Source organism: Microcaecilia unicolor, unplaced genomic scaffold, assembly GCF_901765095.1.
Source record: "Microcaecilia unicolor unplaced genomic scaffold, aMicUni1.1, whole genome shotgun sequence".
Classification (NCBI taxonomy): domain Eukaryota; kingdom Metazoa; phylum Chordata; class Amphibia; order Gymnophiona; family Siphonopidae; genus Microcaecilia; species Microcaecilia unicolor.
In genome coordinates this window covers 79326-103663 of record NW_021963406.1, presented here as the reverse complement: position 1 = coordinate 103663, position 24338 = coordinate 79326, and the positions used below count along the sequence as shown (strand labels likewise).

Sequence of the window (24338 nt, the reverse complement as noted above, 5' to 3'; positions counted from 1 at the left end):
TGCTCTTCAATTTGTTTGCTGACGTCCTGCACGTACAACGTGCAGGACGTCAGCAAACAAATTGAAGAGCAGGAAGCGACTAAGAAGAAGACGTCGGCTGGCGGGGAGTGGGATCCCCCGCCAGCAAAAGTAAAGGTAGGCTGCAGCGGCGGCGGGTTCGCGGCGGCAATGTCGGCGGTGGGGGGGCGGCGCCGGGGGGGAGGGCTAAAATGTGCCCCCTCCCCCCGGGCTCTGGACCCCTCTCCCACGGAAGGCTGGCTACGCCCCTGCTATGCACAGCATTTAGCAGTATCTGCTTTTGTTTTAGTTTGATGCCAATGTCTATAGAGCATGATTCTACCCAAGAGCTGCCAAGAGCAGAGCCAATTTCTGCATTTTTAATAGGTTTTTCTTGAAAAAATATTGTGTGTGTTATTCTCCCAGTGACCAGTTGTTTGAATTGGTAAGGAGAAAAAAAAGCACACACACACACACACACACACACACACACACACAAAAGACTATCCTTACTACAACCTTTTTTGTTGGTGGTGTGTGTTTTCTTTCTTCATTAGACAACAGTGAATATTTCTGAGAATGATTCGCATGTGCTTCAACATAGGTTTCAATAACCTATAAAGTTAGAAACCCATAAGTTTGCAACTTACATTTTATTGAAAGTTGACATCTGGAAGACTCGCACATTGTAAACAGATATCAGCCTCTAATACAAAAGGAGTCATTTTTATAATATGTGATATCACCATAAAACTTGTTTTAACTTGCATGTTTATTTAAAACAACACAAATTCTGTGTGCTTTTCAATCTTTTTTGCAGTAACATATAATATCTTCCACAGTCTTGTTGCGGATGTTGTTGTGTTCAACTCTAATTTCAACATGGAATCATTCCTTACATCAATCAGCAAATTCTTGAAGCTTATCCCTGACCACCGGCCTAAGGATCTGGACAAACTCATCCGGCCAAAGTGTCAAGTTCTGTACTTCCCAATCAGGTTTCCAGATGTGAACAGGTGAGTACATTGGATACTGTGCTGTATACCTTAGACTCCGTAGTCCTCCTCTTTTCCTGCAGAACACTTACAGTCTCAAAAATAACGATCTTTCCTAGTGCGTAGACTAAGTATATGTGGAGGGGCATTCTCGATATGATGTCCAGAATGCAAATAGCAAATATACCCATTTTTGAAATAGCAAAACATTTGTCTGTGTTTTTTGTTTTTGTTTTTAATGGTCGCTAGATGTTTTTGTGCTCTGTGCATTAATCTTTTTGGTCCATTTTTGAAAAACAAAAAAGTCCAAGTGAAAAATGTACAAAATCAATCCATTAGGATGTAGGAGTAGTCAGCATTCTTAGCAGACTGGCCACACAAACATCCCAGCAGAGCAGTGAGGCACCCTAGAGGGCACTTCAATAGACTTCACCTAAAAGCTCCCAGGTACACATCTCACTGTTGCTTCCTTATACTGTATAGTGAGTTCTCCAAAATCCACCAAAAACCTAGTGTACCCTACTGTACACCACTGCAATAGCCTTTATGGCTGCAGGTGTCGCTATATGTAGGTACAGTAGGTTTTTGGAGGGCTCACAGTTTCCACCACAAGTATAATAGAATGGATTATGGGCCTGGGTCCCCTTCTCCCTAGTGCACTGCATCGACCGCTAGGTGTTCCAGGGACCTGCTTGCTGCTCTAATAGTACTGGCTATAACATCTGTGGCTGTTATGGAGGCTTGTATGTACTGTTTCTTTTACATCTTTGGGGGGTGGGAGGAGGTCATTGACCAATCCCTCCAATGGGTATCTGGTGATTTAGGGGACTTTTTTGCGGCTAAAGTCATTATTAATCAACAAATTAGAGAACAGGGGAGGAAACACTCATAACACAACCACTTTCCTGTAATATAGTTATAGGCAAGATATATTGTTAATTTTTATCAGAACTTGTAAGCATAGAGGGAGACGATAAAAATTTAAATACAGGAGGAAAAAGCCTCAGAGCACTACCTACTTTACAAGAAAGATAGGATTTACTGGGTAGTTACCTCACTGGCATAAAAATCCTCCTGTTGACCATACTGGCTTTATACAATGCAATAAACAATTGACTGGTAACCCAAAAGTTTTGGCAGATGACTGCTTCAGGGTAAGATAGGATCCAGATATTCTTTAGGTTCAACGCATTCATTTGTGTGAAGTGACATACAAACGAATGCTTGGAAGTTAAGTCACGGTTGAATTTTGGGTTACTAGTCAGTTGTTTATTGCATTGCATCGAGCCAGTATGGCCAACAGAAGGTTTTTTATGCCTGTAAATCCTATCTTTCTTTTAAAGAAGGTAAGGCTCTGAGGCTTTTTTTTCCTGAGTTGGAAGGAAGGAAAAAATGTTGGCCAATGGGAGCGAGAGGAGAATGCAGAGAGAGATAATGGAGTAGGGGTGGAGGGAAGGGAGAAAAATGCTGCACAACTGAAGGAAGGAAAGAAAGAAAGAGAGCTATATTGGACCCCAGGCGGGGGGGGGGGGGGGGGGGGGTTCAGATGGGAAGGAAGAAAGAAAGGGGTGGAGGGGAGGGATGGGGAGTTGCTGGTCATGGAGGGAGAAAGGAAGGGAAGTGAAGGGGAGAGATGTTAGACCTGGGGGCTGAAGAGTGGGAGATATTTGTCATTTAATTATATGGTTACTTGTGGTTAAAACCTTTAGTAAAAATGCAACCCTAATTGATAGTAGTGTAAATTCATCTAGGGTGCAAGGGTAGGAGAAGGGAAATGTCTTAGAAAAGAAATAAACTTTTAAGTCAAACCTTGAATCTCTTCAAAGAAGGTTCTGAATGGAGATAAAATGGAAGGGAGTTCCGTAGAGTGGGTGCTGCGACTTTGAAACTGGAAGATCTAGCGAAATGAGACTGAATTTGAAGGTGGGAGGGAACGACTAATAAATGTTGATGGGCAGAGTGGAGGAGGCTGCCTGGGACATTTGGCATCAGAAAACTATATAAGAAGGACGGTAAACCAGTGCAAATAATGTGGTGAACTAGAAATAGTATTTTCAATGGTATGTAGTAGGAAATGTGGAGCCAGTGCTCGTTTACAAGCAATGAAGAAATGGTATTGTACTTCTTAGCATCGAAAATAAGCTTTAAAGCAGTGTTTTGTACGATTTGAAGCTGCCTAAGTTGATATTGGTGCAGACCTTGCAAAATGGAGTTACAGTAGTCAAGACATCACTAGGGAATGAATGAATAACCATAGAGACTAGATATCAAAAAGAGAACGTTCTGCATGGAGCTGTACCCACAGTGTGTACAAGGAATTCTGGACCACCATAGAAATATGATCAGAGAAAGTGAAACCATTATCAAAGATGACACCGAGGATTGGGTATCCAAAGACAGAATTCATTCAGAAATCTCACTGGCAAAACAGTGGCATAATACCAGTAAGTTCTCTCGGTTTTTTGGATGTATTAGGGTTTCTTCCCACATACCACAGATTGGACATCCCAGTTGGTACGGTGGGAAGGTCCCTCTCACCTCCTAATGGATACAACAGATTAACTGTAGCAGCTGGACTCCTTTGACCTCCATTGCTTCATATAATTTCTCTATTTGCTTTTCCTTCAGACCTTCCCTTGGACTGTGAACCTCTCCATTACTGTCTCCTAATTAAGCCTACTGGCTATCTATTCAGAGATGCAGCTTCCTTACCTGCTCTCATGGCAACTTGAGCCCATCTGAGATTCCTTTTCTTTTACACATGAACATGTGTAGGGGTTTATGCATTTGTAAATGTAGCCGATTAATGTCTTTGGGAGCGTACTAAAATTCTGTGTATATTGATGTTGCATCGCAAAAATTAAATTTTAGGCACATTTATAGGTGGATTTCATTTGTTTTTACAGGCCTTATTATTCAAGTTTAAGATTGGTATACTCCCTCAATCCCCTCATCATCCCCAGTAGTCACACTTTTCTTTCGATCTCTATCAGCCTCAGCAGTCACACTCCCCACCTAGTGTGTCTCAACTCCCATCCTTTCCCCACTCAGGCTCTGTCACTTATTGTTCCCCTCAGCAGTCTCACTTTTTGTCAGTCTATCTCAAGTCTGTCTCTCTCTGTCATTTGAATGCAGCAAGGGCCTTTAATTCAATTATCTTGTCAGTGGTTTTATGCTGACGTACCAAGGCACCAATCTACTTCCATTATTTCACCGATCTTCTGAGCTCCAGAGACAGACCATACAAAGAAAAAAAGTGATCTAAGACAAAAATAAAATGTGGATATTATTGATTCCACATCTTGGGTTTCTCTAGTGCAGTGTAGCTAAGAAAGAATGTTTTCCTAGGACTCTTGGGCCTGAGTGGTTGTGTGTCCTGAGGTTTAACACCTGTTTGTGGGTCAAAATTTCCCTCCTCCCACAGGCTCCCTAGAGAGACTGTGCCTACTTTCCACCATTACTTCTCCAACCATTTCTCTGCCTTCTACATAAAATAAATAAATAAGAAAGCATGAGCAAAGATGGGAATGCATAGGTGTGGGATCACAGCCAGCACCCTACTTCCAACATAGCAGTGTTAAATGCAGCAAGGAAAGCAAAGAAGTTCAACTATTACCATCCCTCTTTTCTGGAGTACATGGAACCCAATGTTCAAAATTATTTTAGGGGGGGGGGGGGGGTGATATTTTTATTGATTTTCAATACAAATGTAAACAAGAAACAATAATGAAGTAACAGTAAACAATGGTACAAAATTGGTAGGATAGTGCCATTGAAAATGCCTGGTTAGTGCCCAAGCCAAAACTGACTATTTTGGAGACTTCTGGGACCAGAGTCAGCACTTAACCAGTTGTGTGATATTCGGCATGTAACCAGTTAAAGACTACTGCATAAATAGCAGTCCTATCTTTATGTGGTTCTTCTTAACCGGCTATGAGTTAGCCAGCTCTCTGTAACCGGAAATTCAATGCTAGAGTCCGGACATGGCCCGTCATTGAATTTCCAGCTTTAATACCAGCGACGGTCAGCAAAATGCTGATTGCCACCAGCTGAATATCAGGCCCTTGGTAGTTAATTCAGTTGGTAAGCCCCTTTCTGCATCATTTGTCCACTAACGTTCACATTGAGCCCTTGTTATCCATGTATTTCTCCTGCTGTAGCTTTCTGCATCGGTCCCTCTATGTTTGATAACCACTCCCTCCCTCTCTTCTACTTTTACCTCAGATTCAATCTTTGATTTATAGACTTTTCTGGCAATTAAAAGATGGGAAGTAAAGTTTTCACTATAAGGCTTAAGTGGAGATGATTTTCATCAGCAAATGGTTAGCCCTTAGCAATAGATTAATAAGGTCTTTTGCAGTTCATTGGGAAGCAAACATAGCACAGTACAGTCTCGATTACCTGACCTTCACTGATCCGATCATGCGGCATATCCGACAGACCCCCTGGGGACGTCACACGGCTTCTCTTTCTGTTTTCCGAACCCGGGACCCTATTTTTACCACTGTTGTGATCTGGGACCCTGCTTTTACTGCCTTTGTTTCTCCATTGTTTGAGGGTTACCATTGTTTTCCGTGTTATCCAACTTTTCATTTATCGGACAACAGGTCTATCTCATTTAGGTTGGATAATCGAGACTTTAAGACACTATATACTAGTTCAAATAGTTAAGCAACTCATCAGCACTAAGATGCAGACAGCAGTCCTGCAGTGAGATGGGGTTATTAAGTTTTTTGTGCCAAGTGCAACCTGTATGATTATCTCCGAGTTGGTGGGAAGTTGTGTATGTGAATTCAGGGAAAGAGCTCTTGACTCTCAGAGAACATATTTGATTTCTAGAGGCTAGAGTATCAGACTTAGACGAGCCAAGGCAGACAGAAAGCTATATAGAAGAGACCTTCAGGGACATAGTAGAGAAGTCCCTCATCTATTCTGGCAGTGTTTGTGCTGCCTTGGAAGAGAAAGGTCACCTAGAAGGAGAGCATCACCCTCGTGTAGAGGAACTGATCATTCAACTTGAATCACATGTTTACTCTTTCCAAGCAGTAATTTAAAAGAAACCAGAGAAAATATTTCTTGACTCAGCTTGTAAATAAACTCTGTAATTCATTGTTGGGGAATGTGGTAAAAACAGCAGGATTTTTAAAAGGTTTGGATAATTTTCTAAAGGAAAAGTCCATATGCCACTAGTAAGATGTACAGTGTCCCTCACACTGAGGATGACTAACCATGGAGGAATTAGATGGTCATTGTAGCTGCTGATTCAGTCATTACAAATGTAGGTAGCTGGGTGGCAGGTAAGCATTAGGAGCACTTAGTAATTTGCTTGATATGAGGTGGTGGCACTTTCACGTGTTGCTTAGGATTTTGGGGAGGGGCTGGCTTGATATATGTGAGTACAAGTGACATAGAAAAGTGAGGAAGGGAAATTTCTAGAAGCCAGATTTAGGCTTTTAGTTAGAAAATTTAAATTCAGAACTTTTACGGTAACATTCTTAGAAATATTCCTCCTTCCACTTGCGGGATCCAGTAGGAAGGCAGGCAGAACTATGGAATCTCAATATTTAGATGAGAGGATGGTGTAGGAAGGAGATAATTTGGTTTTTTAGCAAATGGGCAACCTCTTGGGGAAGGAGGTGCCTATTTCAAAAGGATGGGCTTCACCTTAACCAAGGTCTGGCATTATACTTTAAAATGGAGAGAGAACAGCTTTTAAACTACAATGTTTAAATAAATAAATAGAATTTGCTGGGATCAGTGGCGTAGCCACAGGTGGGCTTGGCTCAGGCCCACCCAACAGTAGCACATGTTTAGTGGTAACTGGTGGGAATCCCACGCTCCGCCAGCTGAAGATTTCCCCCTGATGGTAACGAAAATGCTACTCTCCACAACACCGGCACCTGCGCATGCTCAGTTTTCAGTGCATGCCTGCTGTCATGGTGGAAAAAAAGCGTTTTCCCACCAGCTGAGATAAATTTGTTTTTTGGGGGGGGGGGGAACACTTGGTGCCCACCCAATTCTTGCCTAGGCCCACCCAAAATCTGTTGTCTGGCTACGCCCCTGGCTGGGATATCTCTCAACATGTGCAGTATCACATTTAAGAGCCCTTTTACTAAGCTATGGTACGTGCTACTCTGTGGGATGCGCTCAGACGTCATGCAGTTACTGCCAAATCGGTGTATGCTAAAAAAGAATCCTTTTTATTTTTGCTTGGAGGGGATGGGAAGTGGGTGCTAACCAGTTAGTGCGGCTATATTACTGCATGCTAACTGGTTAGTGCAGGATTACCACCTACAAAATAGGTAGTGGTAAGTTCTCACACTGTAATTATTTTTTATCGCTATGCGCTAATGGCAACTTTAGCACATGGCCATTAGTACAAAAATTGGAAAGTAGGCCATTTTACAGCTGAGGTGAAAATGGCCTTAGCGTGCGGGGAAAATCCATGCAGTGGTGCACTAAAGCCACTATGTAGCTCAGTTTCACAAAAGGACCCCTTTTTGTTTCTTGGTTTTAGGGTTCTTGGTGCCTAATATTGTAGAGATGCCTTTTTTCCTTTGTGAAATGTTTTCAGCCTATCTTTTCACTAAACTTTAGTTTTAGAAGCTATAACTGTGTCATTTTATTTATTTGCATTACCTGACCTTGGTAACTGAACCTGTATGTAGCCTTAATCAGATTATAAATGAGATGAATCTTTATGTGGAGTTCTGTGTACAGTGTACTTTTTTTTTATTACTATATCGAGTCGTACTCTTACAACACATTCCAATAAAACTTGCATTTTGTATTTACAGAGAAATTTCTCTTGAGGGTTAAGGTCTTGTAAAATATTCTTGTTCTACGGCACGAACAAATTATTGTACTCTGAGGAATTAAAAGTGACATGTACTGAAGAAAAGGATTTTTTTTCATTGAAATGCAGTATATATTGATAATAAAGCAGATTACAAGCATTTGATGAAATGTGAAGCTTGGATCTTTGTATATACCACTAAATCGCCACTAAGTTTATTTTGGCAAGAAGAATTTTATGTAATGTACATCAAGACCAATCATTATATCTATTAGTTTTGTAATATATTACATTATCTTGTTGAAGAAAATGTGAAGTAAATCTGTGCCTGGGAAGAGCACAGTGCAGTAACCAAGAATAGTAGAAAATAAAAGGTTTATTAGTTTTGTCACAGTCGTTTATCAATCAGTATTTTAAACATTGACAAGTTGTAATTTAATAATGAATGACCCTGTTGTCAGGAAGTTCTAATGACATATGATGCCAAGTGATTTATCACTGAGGGTCTCTACTGGGCTTCTTACCTTTCTCAATATTTCAGCTCATATTTTCCTAGTCTGGGATGTGAGAAGCCACAAAGGGCAAAAGCTATGGCAGGAAGCCTAACCACTCCTATGTGTGCTACTTTAACTCTTGAGTTGCAAAATTTTCTAAAGAGAAAAGATACTCCTTAGATCCCTTAAGCAGTGTAGCTTACAGCTGTTAATAAGAAACAGCATTTTATGTCCCTACTCTCGGCTCTCCAACATCTTTATTTCATATTATAAAAAAAAAAATCTAAAATGTTCTATTTTTCAACTGCATGTAATTATTTTGTTCTTTCTGAATACAAATATATGATTGTCTCAAATTGTAGTTTAAGTAAAGTAGATTAGCTCACCTAAGGTGAAGAGGAGAGTGTAAGAAAAGGGAGATCTCAAAAAATGAAAATTAAATGAAAAGTGATTATTTTGAACATAATATAATGAAAACGTGCAGTGAAAAGCAACTTGAAATGTAAAAAAAAAAAAAAGACCTAAAATAATAGCCTTTCCCAAGAGCATTTGTTCATAAGTATGCTAACTGCTTATTATTCCGTAAGCATCACTGTGTGTGGGTCGGTAATATGTCCTGTTCATTCACTGTGCTACAGTGGAATGTTCAAAGTTGAAATGTGCATTTGGAATCTGTTTGTTTGCTGCAGATGATTTGACTAAGCTTTGATGCACAGTCACTTTCTGACATTTGTGCATTTCAGCAGTGAACAATGTAAACTCATTTTCCGTGCGCTTTGATTACTTGCACATAGCAGCGCCCATGGCATGTGACAGAAAAGAACACTCTATCCACTAATCAGATAGATATGCTTCAAGCGTATTTACACAAAATAATGAAAACAGCTGTTAGATACCTTTAAACTTGAGTGTGTTTTGTTATTAATCCACTAGCCCATACACATTACACTATAATTCTTCGCTCACTCAAGTTGCCTTTAATGACACAGTAATAAAACTGAAAGGGATGAAAGTAATGGAATTGTAGAATGTAATGCCTCAATTGTTCTACAGTGTCTTTCTTTTTTGCCAAAATAAACCACAATTAGGTCCATATGGTGTTTTGAAGTTTTCTAGCAATGACCCTAATAAAAAGTAATGAATTTCTGACAAAAGAAAGCATGGTGCTCTTTTAAGCAGATATCTTCTCAATAGATTTAGACATGATTGCAGGCTGATATGTCAGTAGGAGAAAGGTACTGTGTTCCCTTTTGCTGCTGCTTTCCTTTGTGGCTTACCAACCTAGGCATTAAAGATAGGACCTTGTCAAAAGCCATCAGATGTCATTAATTTGATTCTAGAGAATATTTTTTTTCAAAAATGTTTGGTTGAGAATGTGAAATTCCTCTTGCTGCTAGTAGTTGACTTATTATTGAGGGTATAGAAATGTTTGGAAATTTTTAATCCTGTGTAAATCTGTTTTTTGTTTTATTATTTTATGGGGTAACTGAAACCTAGAAATCATGTTCAGTTAATCTTGTCGTCTTTCAATCTGGTCGGAGGGAGAGTGTTTGATAGACAGCATATTCTCATGGTATAGGAATTGCTGTAAGTAATATGCTGTAACTGAGCAGGAGACCTGACAACAGATTGGTCACTCTTTGAGGGTGTCCTGAAGAAAGGGAGACGGAGTCTGTAAGCATCACATTGATAGCTTGTCGGATGTCGGCCTGATGGCACAAGCAAAATATAGGTCCAGAAAAAAACTACAAAGAAAAATGTAGCATGATACCAGGGGATCATTCAGTCATCTAACCTAGTGGATCTTCAAATCAAGTATAAGTATTTGTAGATTTTGTGAGGTATAACTGTTTAATTATTATTTTAAATATATCTGCTTTAAAGTTTTTCTAAAAGGTAAAAATATTTCTTGGAGAACATTTGAAAGAAAAAAATCAATACAATTTTTAAACTCTTTGGGTTTTCAATTGGCAGTTTCAATGAAGTTACTTCATTGATGGTACATCTGGTTCTGTACATTTTTTTAGACTTGCTGTATAGGGCTATTTTAAAGGAGTAGATAAAACAAATTGTGATGTGCACAGGGCAAAAAGTTTGAGGTCATTTGAGATTTTTGATTTTTTTTTTTCAGTTTGTTTCACACATTCATTACAATTTTCTTTTTAATTGAAACACACATTGGAACTTTTTAACATCTGCTAATTGTCTTAGGCCATTATTTTAGAAGCTTCATTTGTGCTTTGGATGTCTGAAAGCCAGCATTTACACATTAATATCGCATGGACGTCCAAATCCCAATTTTATGAAGTCATATGGACGTCTAAAACTGCAGTATGTCCTTATGGCAAGAAGCATGGTCTGGGCATGTTTTGGGTGGGATTAGGGAAGGTCCACTTTATGGATGTACAAATTTGACATCAGAAGGGGAAAGTACTTCTATGTTCAAAATGATGGAAGTTGTTATTTAGACCTGATACTTGGCATGTCCAGATTACAAAAGGTGTTCTGATTGAGCAGCTGTGCACTGAAGGGATTAAGGTAAATCATGTCCTTAATCCCCCAGTGGCTGCTATCCTTCTCCCTCCCCTGAATGTAAAACTAGCAGGGATACTGGACTCTTATGACAGCTTCAGGAACTGATGTTCATGGTGCAAAAAAACATGTTTTTTTTATTAAATAGATATGCATAATCGTTAGTGCAGTGGGCTGAGAATCAGAGGACTAAGATTCAAATCCCACGTCTGCTTTTTGTGGAGTGAGATTTGAATCTGTGTCCCCTGGTTCTCAACCTGCTGCTCTAACCATTAGGCTATCCCTCTGCTCCACATGGATGTCTGTTTGGCTATTTTATAATATCTGTGTTCTATGCTACCACAAAGATATCCATTTCCATTTGTTTTCTCTGTCCATAATTTGGTCATTTCAGTTTTTAAATGGATATTCATGCTGGATGTCACAAGCACATGGACATCCATTTCTCATGTATTTTAGAACATACTGTATGTCGGCAGATCCTATTTTAAAATACATATGTGGCATACTAATTTGGACACCCATATTTTGAGTTGGACGTCCTTTCTAAAATGCTGTTCCACATGTGTTAGTAATTAGGTTATGCGTACTAAATCAATTTATTGTGCACAAATTTTTTTAAAGGCATACTAATAAACCAAATGCATGTTGTCCTTAAAAACCATGTAAAACACCTGTGGACTGTAAATTGTTTATTGTATTTTATATACTGCTCTATCTGGCGAACGGCAAGACCATAGCATATTGGACCACTGGGCATCCAAATGGCAGATGTTATTTATGGGGGAATTCATCAAGATGTGGTAAAATATCACTTTTTACCACACCTTGATTTACTGCCAGATTCAGCAGCCTGTGGGACCTCTGTACCGCAGCTTGCTGAATCCCGTTTTAAAAGAATAATGCTGCTTGAGAACCATCTCACAAGTGATGTTATTCCCTAGGCCCAATGCTCCTGGCTTATGGGCTATTCTTTTAGGAAGATATCCATAGCCTTTTAAAATTCTGCAATAAATTCCAGAGTTTTTGTATGCTGTTCATCTGCAGTGTTTCCAAATCTCAAGGGGATATGTCTGGGGCGTGTTAGTGGCGGGATTTGGGCATTCCTACTTGGACATTTCTCAGCCATAGGGATACATGACAGACCTTATTGACCTGCCAACCAGAAACACCACAAAATCTGCACGATCATACCTAAACCTCCACTACCCAAGCAGCAAAGGACTCAAATACAAATCCACCTAAGCGCACAACTATGGAAAGCATTACCAAAAGCAGTAAAAATTACGCCCAACCACCTAAATTTTCGGAAAGCACTAAAGACAGACCTGTTCAGAAGAGCATACCCCACCGACCCAACATAAAAATACCTGGACACTTGCGACACAATGTAACCAAAGACCGTAACGGACATTGCTGGACTCTTCCTCCCCCTTTCCCTCCCTAAGCTCCCCCCAATTGTACTTACTATACATGTACCTCATTCTACCACAGTATCACTTTGTATTCATTCATAATATGTATTTGTTCAGACCGGAATCGGCTAACACCATTAACGGTTATATGTAAGCCACATTGAGCCTGCAGAAAGGTGGAAAAATGTGGGACACAAATGTAACAAATAAAAATAATGGAACAAAACAAAACCATCTAGGACTAAAACTAAGACGTTTTGAGGTAGACCTGTTTTACAGCAAATAAGGCACAAAAAGGTGCTCTAAATGACCAGATGACCACTGGAGGGGAATCAGGAATTACCTCCCCTTATTCCCCCAGTGGTCACTCACCTCCTTCCACCCCTCCCAAAATGTGATTAAAAACATTACTTACCAGCCTCAAATGTTATACTCAGGTCCATACCTCCCCCTATCTGTTACACTTGTGGTGGAAAAAGTGAGCTTTCGGAAACACACCCAAACCCTACTGTACCCACATATAGGTTCCCCTTTCACCCATAAAGGCTATTGTAGTGGTGTTCAGTTGGGGGTAGTAGGTTTTGGGGAGCTCAGCAGACAAGAGAAGGGAGCAATGGTGAGATTTGTACATGGGAGCATTTATTTGAAGTCCACTGCAATGCCCCCTAGGGTGCCCCATTGCTGTCCTGGAATGTATGGGTGGGCCAATCTGCTAAAAATGCTGGCACCTCATACATCCCAATGGCTTGATCTTCTACGTTTTTCACTTGGATGGTTTTTGTTTTGTTTTTTGAAAATGGTAAAAAAAAACCAAAAAACTTATAAAGCACAAAACTTTATTCGAAACAGTATTTTTGGAAAAAAAAAAAAGATGTTTTCCTTATTTCAAAAAAGGCCTTCTTTCCTACTCAGATTTTGGACGTTTTGTGTAAAACATCCAAAGTCAGACTTAGACTTCATATTGAAAATGCTTATTGTCTCCTATCCCATAACTTTTTAATTTTCTCTGGAGTCTCTCATGAGGGACTTTGTCAAACGCTTTCTGAAAATCTAGATACACTACATCAACCGGCTCACTTTTATAGAATAGCGCATAGCACTGATCTTTTCTGCCACCCATGTTTGAGCGTGCCATTTATGGAATTCTCCCGTAAGGCTGTAATTCTATAACATAAGCACTTAAGATGTTTATGCACCAGTTACGCCTGAAAATTTATTTATTTATTTAAGTATTCATATACCGCCTAGACCTAAGCAGTTTACAGTTTCTTACAAGTACTGGCACTGTCCCAAATGGGCTCACAATCTAAGTAGTATATTGTACCTGAGACAATGGTGGACTAAGTGACTTGCCCAGGGTCACACGGAGCCTCAGAGGGAATTGAACCTGGTTCTCCAGGTTCTCAACCCACTGACGACCATTAGGCAACAGCGGGAATCAAACCCAGTTCCCCAGTCTGCAACCCGCAACACCATTCCACATATTCACATAACTGCCAAACTTCCACCTAAGCACTATCCTGTAAATGCACACTTAATTTACATATATTTGCAAGGGTGGTCAACACATGGGTGGCACTCACTTGTGTGCGTAACTTACATAACACTGTGGGTCCTATTTACTAAGACGTGCTAGCATTTTTAGCGAGCACTAATACTAGATACACCCATATATTCCTATGGGTGTCTCTAGTGTTAGCACGCGCTAAAAATGTTAGTCCACCTACAGTGAGGCTTAGTAAACAGGGCCCTGTAAGTTACACATGCATCTGTGGCATTTGGGTGCTAACACACCAGCTCCATGGCTGTCATAAGTGCTTGTACCTATCTTTTCTAGTATGTATATACCCAGTTTGCCTATATGTTTCTTTATAGAATACTAGTAAAATAGCCCCGTTTCTGATGCAAATGAAACGGGGGCTAGCAAGGTTTTCTTCTGTGTGCATGTGGGAGTGTGTGTGTCCCTGCCCTCTGCCCTCTCTCCCCTCCCCCCTCTGAGTCCTTCACTGTTACAGAGAGAGCGATTTGATTTCGTGCTTTGCTGTCCCCACCCCCCTCTGAGTCCTTCACTGTTACAGAGAGAGCAATTTGATTTCCTGCTTTGCTGTGTTTTTTCCTTCACTGTTTGTGTTACAGAGAGAGCGAGGGCGGGGCAGACACTCATGGGGAAACCGGATATCTCTCCCCCTTCACACTTCCGGCTGGAGGCTTCATAGAACTTTGGTGGTGCCTTTTATATATAGAGATGCTTTTATCAGGGGCCATGTTATCGAATTGCCTACTAAGAAAGTAATTCTGTAATGAGCAACCTAGTTTTAGGAAGTGGGAAGGTAATAATAATAAGAAAACTTTATTTCTAACCCGCTGTATCTGAGACATTCTAAGTGGGGAACAAAAAAATGTATACAAAATAAAATATAAGAATACAAACTGAATAACATAAAATGCAATAAATTGCTTAGCACCAATACAGAGTCATCCACTACCAAAAATAAAACATCATTAATCTAATCTATTACCCATATGCTTGAACAAACATTTGAGTTTTTAATTCTTTCTTGAAGTTTGTCGGGGTTTACTTTGTGGTTTCTTTGGACCATTTTGACCGAAACACAAGTAGTGTCAGATCTCAACAGGCAAAGCATTCCATAACTTAGGGCCTATGACATAAAAAATTGAAGATCTATATTCTTCCAAATGAATCTGCCTAAATGATGGAACCTCAAGCAACTGTTTTTGGGAAGATCTGAAACAGCACAAAGGTTGATAACATCTTAGAGTTGAACAGAGTGTCAGGGAAAAACACAACCATTCAATGTGTTAAAAACCCAAATTAAAATTTTGAACTCAGTACGGAACCTAATAGGAATCCAATGCAGGGACTTCAAAATGGGAGTAATACGATCATAACTTGACCTCCCTGTGATAACTCTTGCAATAGAGTTCTGAGTAACTTGTAGTGCTCTCAGCAAACTACTCGTAATGCCTATAAAAAGGCCATTGCAGTAGTCCATCAAAGGACAAACCACTGATTGAATAACCTTTTGAAAATTACCTTCTTTAACAAAAGGTCTAATACATAAATGGCAGCACTCTAGCCATTTGCACATATAAGTGATCACTTAACTTGTTAGTGCCACTGAAAATGACCAGTTCGCACTTGAAACAAAACTGGCTATGGTGGGGGCATTATGGGAGTGAAGTCGACGCTTGTCTGAGATCACTGCAGCAATAGGATCACAGAACAGTCAGTCCTATCTTTATGCAGTGCCCCATAGCCGGTTAAGTGCTGAATATCACATGTAACTGGCTGTGGTGTAGTCAGCTCTTGAAACCCAGAAATTCAATACCAAAACCTGGACATGGCCCAGCATTAAATTTCTAGGGATAATGGTGGTGGCTGTCAGTAAAACACTGAGCTCCACTGGGTGAATATTGACCCCTGTGTTGATAAGGGACAGGGGTAATTCCTTTGATATACCACCTTTCTGTGGCATAACCAAGCAGTTTACATATTATATACAGGTACTGTCTCTGTTCCTGCTGGGCTCACAATCTAAATGTTTGTAGCTGATCAATAGAGTGTTAAATGACTTAGCCAGGGTTAGAAAGAGCTGCAGTTGAAGATGGAGGATTACATTAGATGTTGGTGGGAGCCATGTATTGTGATGAACATGCCCTAGATTTGGTCTTGGAGTCTTAAGACTTTAATGCAGCAGGCACATTTTAAATGTGTTTGCTTAATTGAGTTTCCTTCTCTATATAGTGATGGAGTTTAAATTTTAGTGGTCAAGAGAGTTAGTTGAATGAATGAAAGGCGAGGAGGTTAAATGTAGAGGGGTTGTAAAGGCTTATAGCTTATTTTGTGTTTTAGAAGGTTCAGGGTTGGAGGTGGTAGGTGCTTCAACTGAGGCTTCAGTAGATAAATGGTACAAGATTATGGGATAGGTATTAGAGGAGGTTGCTCTGTTCTGGGTTAGTAAGTGAAGTTTTAAGCATCAGAAACCTTGGTTTGATGAGGGGTCTGCAGAATGGTGACATGGCTTGTGAAAATTGGAATGCTGGTAGAGGACTTCTAAGAGGCTGAATTTTTGGAGAATTTAGAGGAAGAAACTGTTTTTAAAGTGGTGAGCTCTGTTAAGGGGGCTAGCAGTGAAGAGAATGGGTAGATCCTTGAGACCTCAGGGGGTATATATATATTAATTTTTTTTTTTTTTTAATGAATAAGATTGATGATTTGAGAAAGTGTACAGTGGTGAATGATTCATTTGGTATGAAGAAAGTATGGTAAGGGGAGAAGATGTTTTAACTATTTTTAATTTCAGTAGAGGAATTGAGAAGTGTTGAATGGGTTAAGATTTACTGCTTGTCAGTTTGATTCATGTCCTTTGTATTTGGTTAAGTTCTCATCAGATCTGTTGATAGGTTGGCTATGTAAAACTGTAACGGCATGATTTCACGGTAGCAAAATGCTTTAGGCTTGTGCATTGTTTAAAAAAGACTACTTTAGAAGCAGTTTGGAGGTGAGTTATTGCCCAGTGTACTACATTACATTTTTAGCAAAAGTGCAAGAGAGAGTAGTGCTGAATCAGTGCAAGGTTTTATTTATTTATTTATTTTTGGTTTTGAGAGATCCAGGAGATTTGATTGGTAGCATTCACTTAAGAGCTGGTCACAACATTAAGGCAATGATGGCTGTGATATCCGGATAAGGGAAAGTGGTATTACTAAACATGTCCAGTGCATTTGATCTGTTCCCTCATCAGCTATTACTGAGAAAGTATGTGGAAATGAGCTTGTCAGTTGTAGTTTCAAATCTGGTTGCTCCCTTCTTAAGTGAGAGGAGTAGTACAGTTCAGCTGATAAGTGCAGGGTTGACTTTCTATATTTCAAACTGCAGAAGGTTCATAAGCTGAGGCCTTTTGTACTTTAGAGTGTTGGTACAGTCATATGTGTTGCCTTTGTGGACTACTGTAATTGTCTGTATATGGGACCAACCAGAAAAGTGGTAGGTCTGCTACAGGTGGTCCAAAATATGGGGCCCTTGATCAAGGTGCAAGTACAATTTAAGTTTTTGACCTTGCTGTTTCTAGCTTTACAAAGATGTGGGCTGGTTTTCTTATTGAGGTGTTAGGTATCATCCAGGTACAGAAGAAGCACTTCTACAGATTCCACTTTTCAGGGTGATGAAGAAAGGCAGGTTTTGAGATGGTGCTTTCTTAGTTAGGGGCCTGAGTTGTGAAATGGGACACACTTGGCCAGTCAGGTTTTCAAGATATCCACAATGAATATGCATATGAGAGAGTCACATAGAATGGAGGTAATGCGTGCAAATTTATCTCATGCATATTCACTGTGAATATCCTGAAAAGCTGACTGGCTAAGTGTGTCCTGAGGACTAGGTTGAGAACCTCTGGTGTAGACCATACATTTTAGTTACTGCATGGGTCTTTACTATGTATTGTCACTGCTTAAGATAGCGTGGAGGCAGTATATGCATCTATGCTATCTGTAACGGCATATGCTGCTCAATATTTATTTATTTATTTTAAAATTTATACGTGGCTTGCAGCATTAAGGTACTTTTCTCTTTGGTAATTGTATGGGAACCTGTTTGGAATGCTCCCTAACAGTACATAGTCTTTGCACTTACAGTACTTCACCGTAAGAGAAAAACGTTACCACACTTGAGTACAGGGTTGTCGAACCTCTGTCCTCGAGGGCTGCAATCCAGTTGGGTTTTCATAAATTCCCCAATGAATATGCATGAGGTCTATTTGCATGGACTCCATTGTATACAAATTGATCTCATGCATATTAATTGGGGAAATCATGAAAACCTGACCTGGTGAGGGCTGAAGTTGGACACCCCTGCTTTAGAAGAAAGGTTCCTGAGCCATAAGATTGGTTCTGTTAGACTCTGTTCTTCTTTTGGAGTCTTCTCTTTTATAGGAATATATGGGTGTCTCTACCATTAGCACACGCTAAAAAGTTAGCACGCCTACAGTGCCTTAAATCAGGGCCCTAAATCAGCTGAAGTCAAAAGAATCTATTATTCTGAATTGATAGGTAATGAAGTTATTAATACCTAATGTTTTTTTCAATAATTAATCTACTCAATGTCGACAAAATCACTATTTCCTCTCGTGAGTCCACTCCAGTAGCAAAACAGTTGTCTCTATATTTCCGAGAGAAGATTGCTAAAATTAGGATACAATTTAGTAATAACATCAATGAAGAACATTTAGCCATTAAATGTTGTGATCTGGATTGGTTAATCAAGAAATTCTCTAAATCTCACTCTCTCAACTGGATGTATATCCAACCACACTCATGAGGTGTCTTTCTCCTAAATGTAAATATATGATTTATGACTGGTTAACAAGTTCTCTGTCTGGTGGCCATTTTCCATCTTCATTGTGAAATATTATTCTTACCCTTCTACTAAAAAATAAACAAGAATCTCAGTCCAGTGTGAGTAATTATTGACCTGTGGCGTCCGCACCTTTCTTGAAATTAATGGAAGGTTTGGTCACCTTACGGTTAACTGAATATGTGGAGAAGTTTGATATTCTACACTGCTCTCGGTCTGTGATTTGTGCTAGATTTAGCACCAAAACCACTTTGTGTGCTTTACTATATGAGTTAAATATACTGTTGGCTGAAGGCAAAGTAGCACTCATTATGCAATTCGATCTTTCGAGCGCTTTTGATGTAGTAGACCATGAGCTATTAAAAATAATGTTTTGTAACATTGGTTTAATGGGTCACGTTTTGAATTGGTTTCAAGGCTTTCTCACAAAGAGATCTTATTTGATAAAAATGAATGTATCATATTCGGAGAGATGGATAGCGGGGTTCAGCAGGACTCACCATTTTCCCCTGTTCTATTCAATGCACTCATAGCCTCATTGGATTATGCATTGGAGGTTGCAGGTTTCCGTGTTTTTGTACATGTGGATGGTATCACAATTTTAATTCCAACTTGAGACAGTAGTCATACAATAAAATTTTGCAGAGAGAGTTGTATTTTTCAAATTACTAACTGAATGGCTGACACAATTGTGATAAGAGAAATTTTTTCTGGTAGGACAAAATCTAACTGCAACTCAGAATTGCTCTTTTGTAGTAAATAGTTTAATCTTACAAACTAGAATTCTCCTTGAAAATTCTGGTTATTACAATAGATCAGACTCTGTCTTAGGAACCTCAGGTGAATGGGATTATAAAGAGTTGTTTTTTTTTGTTTTTCTAATGCATAGTCTCTGACAAATAATGAAGTATTTTACACAGGAACATTTTAGACTGATAGTTCAGGCCTTGATTTTAACCAATCTGTTGTAATATAATCTACCTAGGAATTTGCTGCTAGATTCTATATAGTGCGCCTAGAGATCTGTGCCAAAATCCAGGCATATTCTATAACAAAGCGCGCAACTTAGTTGGCTTAACAAGCTAATTAGCATTGATAACAGCACTTAACAAGCAATAATGAACACTAATTGGCAATAATTAGAATTTACATCCACTTTCTAAGCGTATTCTGTAATGAACTGTGCCTAAATTCTAATGTGTAGTTCAAAACGGGCATGGCTTTGGGCAGGGAAATGGGTGTTCTGTGGGTGTTCCAAAATTTACACTCATAGTTATAGAATATGGCCCAGTACACATAAATCTATGCGCGGGGATTTATGCCATGTTTTCATTGGTGTAAATGGAGGTGTGTAATTTTAGGTGCTGGGGTATCAACTAAGTGTATTCTATATACCACACCTAAATCTAGGCACTGCTTATAGAATACGCTTAGGCAGAGATGTTTACCGCATGGATTTTTTAGGCACCTTATATAGAATTTGGCCCTTATTGCAGATACTACAGAAAATATAAAAATATGGCCATAAGGCTTATTTGTAACCTTAAGAAGTTTGTCAGGGTTTCTCATTTATACGTCCATTTAATTAGTTACCCTTAGAGGCAAGAATTATTTTTAAACTTTGCTGTTTTGTTTTTAAAATTGTTCAGAGGCTTGCTCCATTTTATATGTTCCCTCTAATCTCAATTCTGGGTTCAGGTCATGGCACAAAAAACTCAAACTATGTGTTCCATCTTATAAAGGATTTTGTTCAAAGAGGATTTTTTTCTAGTTTATTCCCTTACCAAGCTGCCTTCTTTTGAATGCCTTTCTGTTTATTTTTCACACTGCCCTCTTCTTGTATCCCTCTTCAGGTGAGTCCATTTTCTTCCCTTATTGTTTTAGTTCTTTTTCCTGCTTCTAAGGTTTATTTCTTTTCTGCTTCACTGGAATGTTTTTAGGCCTTGACTTGTGGTTGCGCTTTCTCTTTCTCTGGTGTTTTCCCCTTTTTGTGGCACCATCAAGTCATTTGATTTGGCTGTGGAGGTTTTTCCTTGCATGTCCACTCAAGTTCCCAGTGTCTTTAAGCGCTGTACCCAGTGCAATCGGACCATCTCTGGCAAGGACACCCTGGGGCCTGACCATAATTCTTCTGTGTCCTGTGTCTTCATATGGAGAAAAGGACCCAGTTGGCCAGAGAGGTTCAATGGGAGCAGATTTTTGGAACCTGGTCCGAATCCTCGACGCCGGATGTTGCATCAGGAGCATCAGTACATATGGCTGCTAGACCTGTTGACACTGGGAGCAGTTGTGCATCGAATGGGTCTCCACCTGCCTTGATGCTGACTGCTGTGCAGGGTCCCTGGGACCGGCCTGCTTCAGACCCGACACTGAGGAGACAGGCTGAGGGTGAGAGCCAAGAAGCATCGGCGTCGATCCCCCTCAATGCATATTGCCGGGATCTCTGGGGTACCAAGGGATTTGGCACCCGAGAAGCATTGGTGCCAAAAGGACCGCTCCTCCTCCATATAAGAGGTGCCTGTGTGGAGGTCTCCAAGGAGCCAGGACCAGCCTCCTGTCTTGACCCCAGCAATTCTGCAGACTGTTTCTGAGCCGACGCCCCAGCCTTTTCCAGTGTTAGCGCTCAATGAACTCATCTGGGCCTTGCTTCCCTGAGCTGCTGGATGGCTTCTAGCAATGGAGTGCATTGGCATTGGAGGTGCTTGCACCTACCATGTCTCCTGTTGCGACCCCGCTTGCCCCTCAGCCTGCGGTGCACCCTCTGATGCCAGTGTCGACTACCACCCAAGCCGGTACCCCCTCGCTATGTCGACAATGGTAGAGGAAGGTTCGCCGGAGTTGAGGCAGGAGCCGACTCCTCGACGCCCCTCTAAATTGAGGCAGGCTTGGTCTCAGCCCTCCCATGAGGAGTTTTTGACTGACACCGATGAGGAGCACTCATGGGACTTCCATTCCAAATTCCTCACCCTCAAAAAGTGCTGTCAATGGATGCATCTTACCTTGGTTGGGAGCCCATGTATACGGGCTTCACAATCGAGGTGCTTGGTCCGCCCAGGAAAAACATCTCCAGATCAATCTCTTGGAACTTTGGGCTATTTGGAATGCTCTAAAGACTTTCAGAGATCAGCTATCTCACCAAATTGTACTAATTCAAATGGACAATCAGGTTGCAATGTATTACACCAACAAGCAGGGGGGCACTGGATCACGCCTTCTGTGTCAGGAGGCTGTGGCATTGGGCTCTCCGACGTGGTATTCTCCTTCACGCAACTTATCTGGCAGACAAAAACAACAGCCTGGCCGACAGACTGAGCAGGGTCATGTAATTGCACGACTGGTTTCTCAACATGGGCCTTGCCCGTGAGATCTTCCAAGTGTGGAGCACCCTGTCGGTGGATCATTTGCCACTTACATCAATCACAAAGTCCCTCAGTTCTGTTCCAGGCTTCAGGCCCATGACAGACTAGCGTCGGATGCCTTCCTCCTTCATTGGGGGACAGGTTTTCTGTATGCGTATCCTCCCATACCTCTTGTGGGGAACACTTCTTCAAAACTCAAGCAAGACTGTGGGTACCATGATACTGATCGCTCCTTACTGGCCTTGACAGATTTGGTTTCCTTTTCTTCTGGAGTTATTCTCTGAAGAACTGTGGAGATTGGAATGTTTTCCGACCCTCATCATGCAGAATGAGGGGTCTTGTCTTCATTTCAGCTTCCAGTCTCTGGCACTCATTGCATGGATGTTGAGAACCGAAGCTTCGCTGCCTTGGGTCTACTGGAGGGTGTCTCCCGGGTCTTGCTGGTTTCCAGGAAAGATTCCACTAAGAGGTATTACTCTTTGAAATGGAGGAGGTTTGCCGTCTGGTGTGAGGATAGGCCCTAGATCCCATTTTATGTCCTACACAGATCTTGCTTGAATACTTCCTACACCTTTCTAAATCTGGTCTTAATGTAACCCCTGAGGGGTTACAAAAAAAAGTTTACCTGTAAAGGGAGGAAGTGGTCTGTTATACAGGGAGGCTCTTTGTTGTTGATGCAGCGCTGCGCTGTGGAGGAGGAGGAGCAGCAGCGTTTGGGCTGGGGTGTTTCCAGCAGTGCTGAGTGTCATGTTAGTGCAGAGGCTCGTGCTGGGCTTGTGCCATGGATGACATACATAAGGTTCTAAACATTGTAAGCTGGCAGTTGGGAGGTAAGAGTGATACTGAGTGGACCTGTGTTAGGGGTCTGTGATCAGCTGTGGCAGAAAATCCATTTTAAAAGCGGATTTAAAGTGCTTTAAGGGTGACTGTGAGAGGAAAGTGTGATTAAGGTTAACTGCTCATTCTTAAAAAGCCTGCCACGATTTTAAATGCTTTAAGAAGGTTGACTTCTGCTTGGTAACTAAAAAAACAGTAGCCCAATACTTTAGACTAAAAAAGTTAATGATATATTAAACTGACAGTGGGCTCAGCTGTGTGATAATCTCCTCTGGTATTGTGATGAAAGTGCTGACTGGAAGGCACATTAAAACTTATTAAACCACGAAAGTTTTCTGAAAAATATTAAAAGGGAAGCAAATCTCTTTAGGCGGGCTAATTGAAGAATTGAAGGATCAGATATTTGAAAGATCCTATATTTATATGTACATGTATGTGAATTTATAAAATACACTGACCTTAGAGCTGCAGTGTATGTAAACAGCTGAGAGCCATATCGATCTCAAAGATTCTCATTCTCGCAGTAACTGGGAGTATGAGAAAATTAACTCACACTATTCCTTTGATTCATTAAATGGAGAGGGATAGCGCAGGGTCTAATAATTATGCGTTCTTTTACTGGGACAGCTAGCTAGAAATGTATGGTGTTAGTTGTCAGTGATGATTGCTTAACTCACTGTGATAGTTAGAATGTAGGGTTTTTTGAGTTGCTTAAAGTTTAGAGTAGTAGGTACTCTGGAGTGGTCCTGGTTCCTGTTTTCATCAAATCTGTTATCATCAGTAAACATCAAATGGTACCCACCGATTAAAGAAAGGAGAAGAAAAGAAGAAAATACAAGAAAGCTGGAAAAGTATCCTTTATACCATCTTTGCTAGCACATTAAAAAGGGATTCATCAGTGACTTCTTATAGAGAAATAAAACATAAAAAAAAACATAGACTTATACTTCCCTGGTTCATTGACCTGAGGAAGTACCTGAAAAGAAGAACCAAACAAAGAATCAGTTCTTACAATTTAAAAGAGTACAAAAATGCATTTCTGATGTGTTATACTTGTTAAATAATAGGGTTTTGCTATATTCATGCAAAATACTTATCTGATGTCTCTGAAAGTTGGTGATATTAGCTGTGATATATCTATAGAGGAAAAGATTGAATTACTTTTAAACGTTAATAAGCAAATAAATCTAATTCATTTGGAATATAAACTTTGTCCAACTGATCATTTTAGTTTAATTTCCCCTCTTGTTTTTGAAACAGGAGAGCGAGGTTAGTGATAAGTGCACCTCACCTCTGTCCATTTCACAAGAGGTAAAGTCCACAGCAGTGCCCCCTAGGGTGCCCGGTTGGTGTCCTGGCATGTGAGAGGGACCAGTGCACTACAAATGCTGGATCCTCCCATGACCAAATGGCTTGGATTTGGCGGGGTTTGAGATGGTCGTCCTTAGTTTCCATTATCGGCGAAAACCAATGGTGGCCATCTCTAAGGGCGGCCCAAATGTTGAGATTTGGCCGTCCCCAACCGTATTATCAAAATGAA

At 40.4% G+C, this 24338-nt stretch overlaps 1 protein-coding gene across 1 annotated transcript in view; it reads left to right on the top strand.

The window, feature by feature from the left end:
• Positions 1 to 829: 829 nt before the first annotated feature.
• The window catches only part of LOC115459300 (glycosyltransferase-like domain-containing protein 1), a 72240-nt gene continuing 48731 nt past the window's right edge, over positions 830 to 24338 (top strand). The window contains exon 1 of the mRNA XM_030189145.1: positions 830 to 1013. Coding sequence (XP_030045005.1) covers positions 880 to 1013 — 134 coding nt within the window. The 5' untranslated portion in view covers positions 830 to 879. The remainder of the gene's footprint in view (positions 1014 to 24338) is intronic.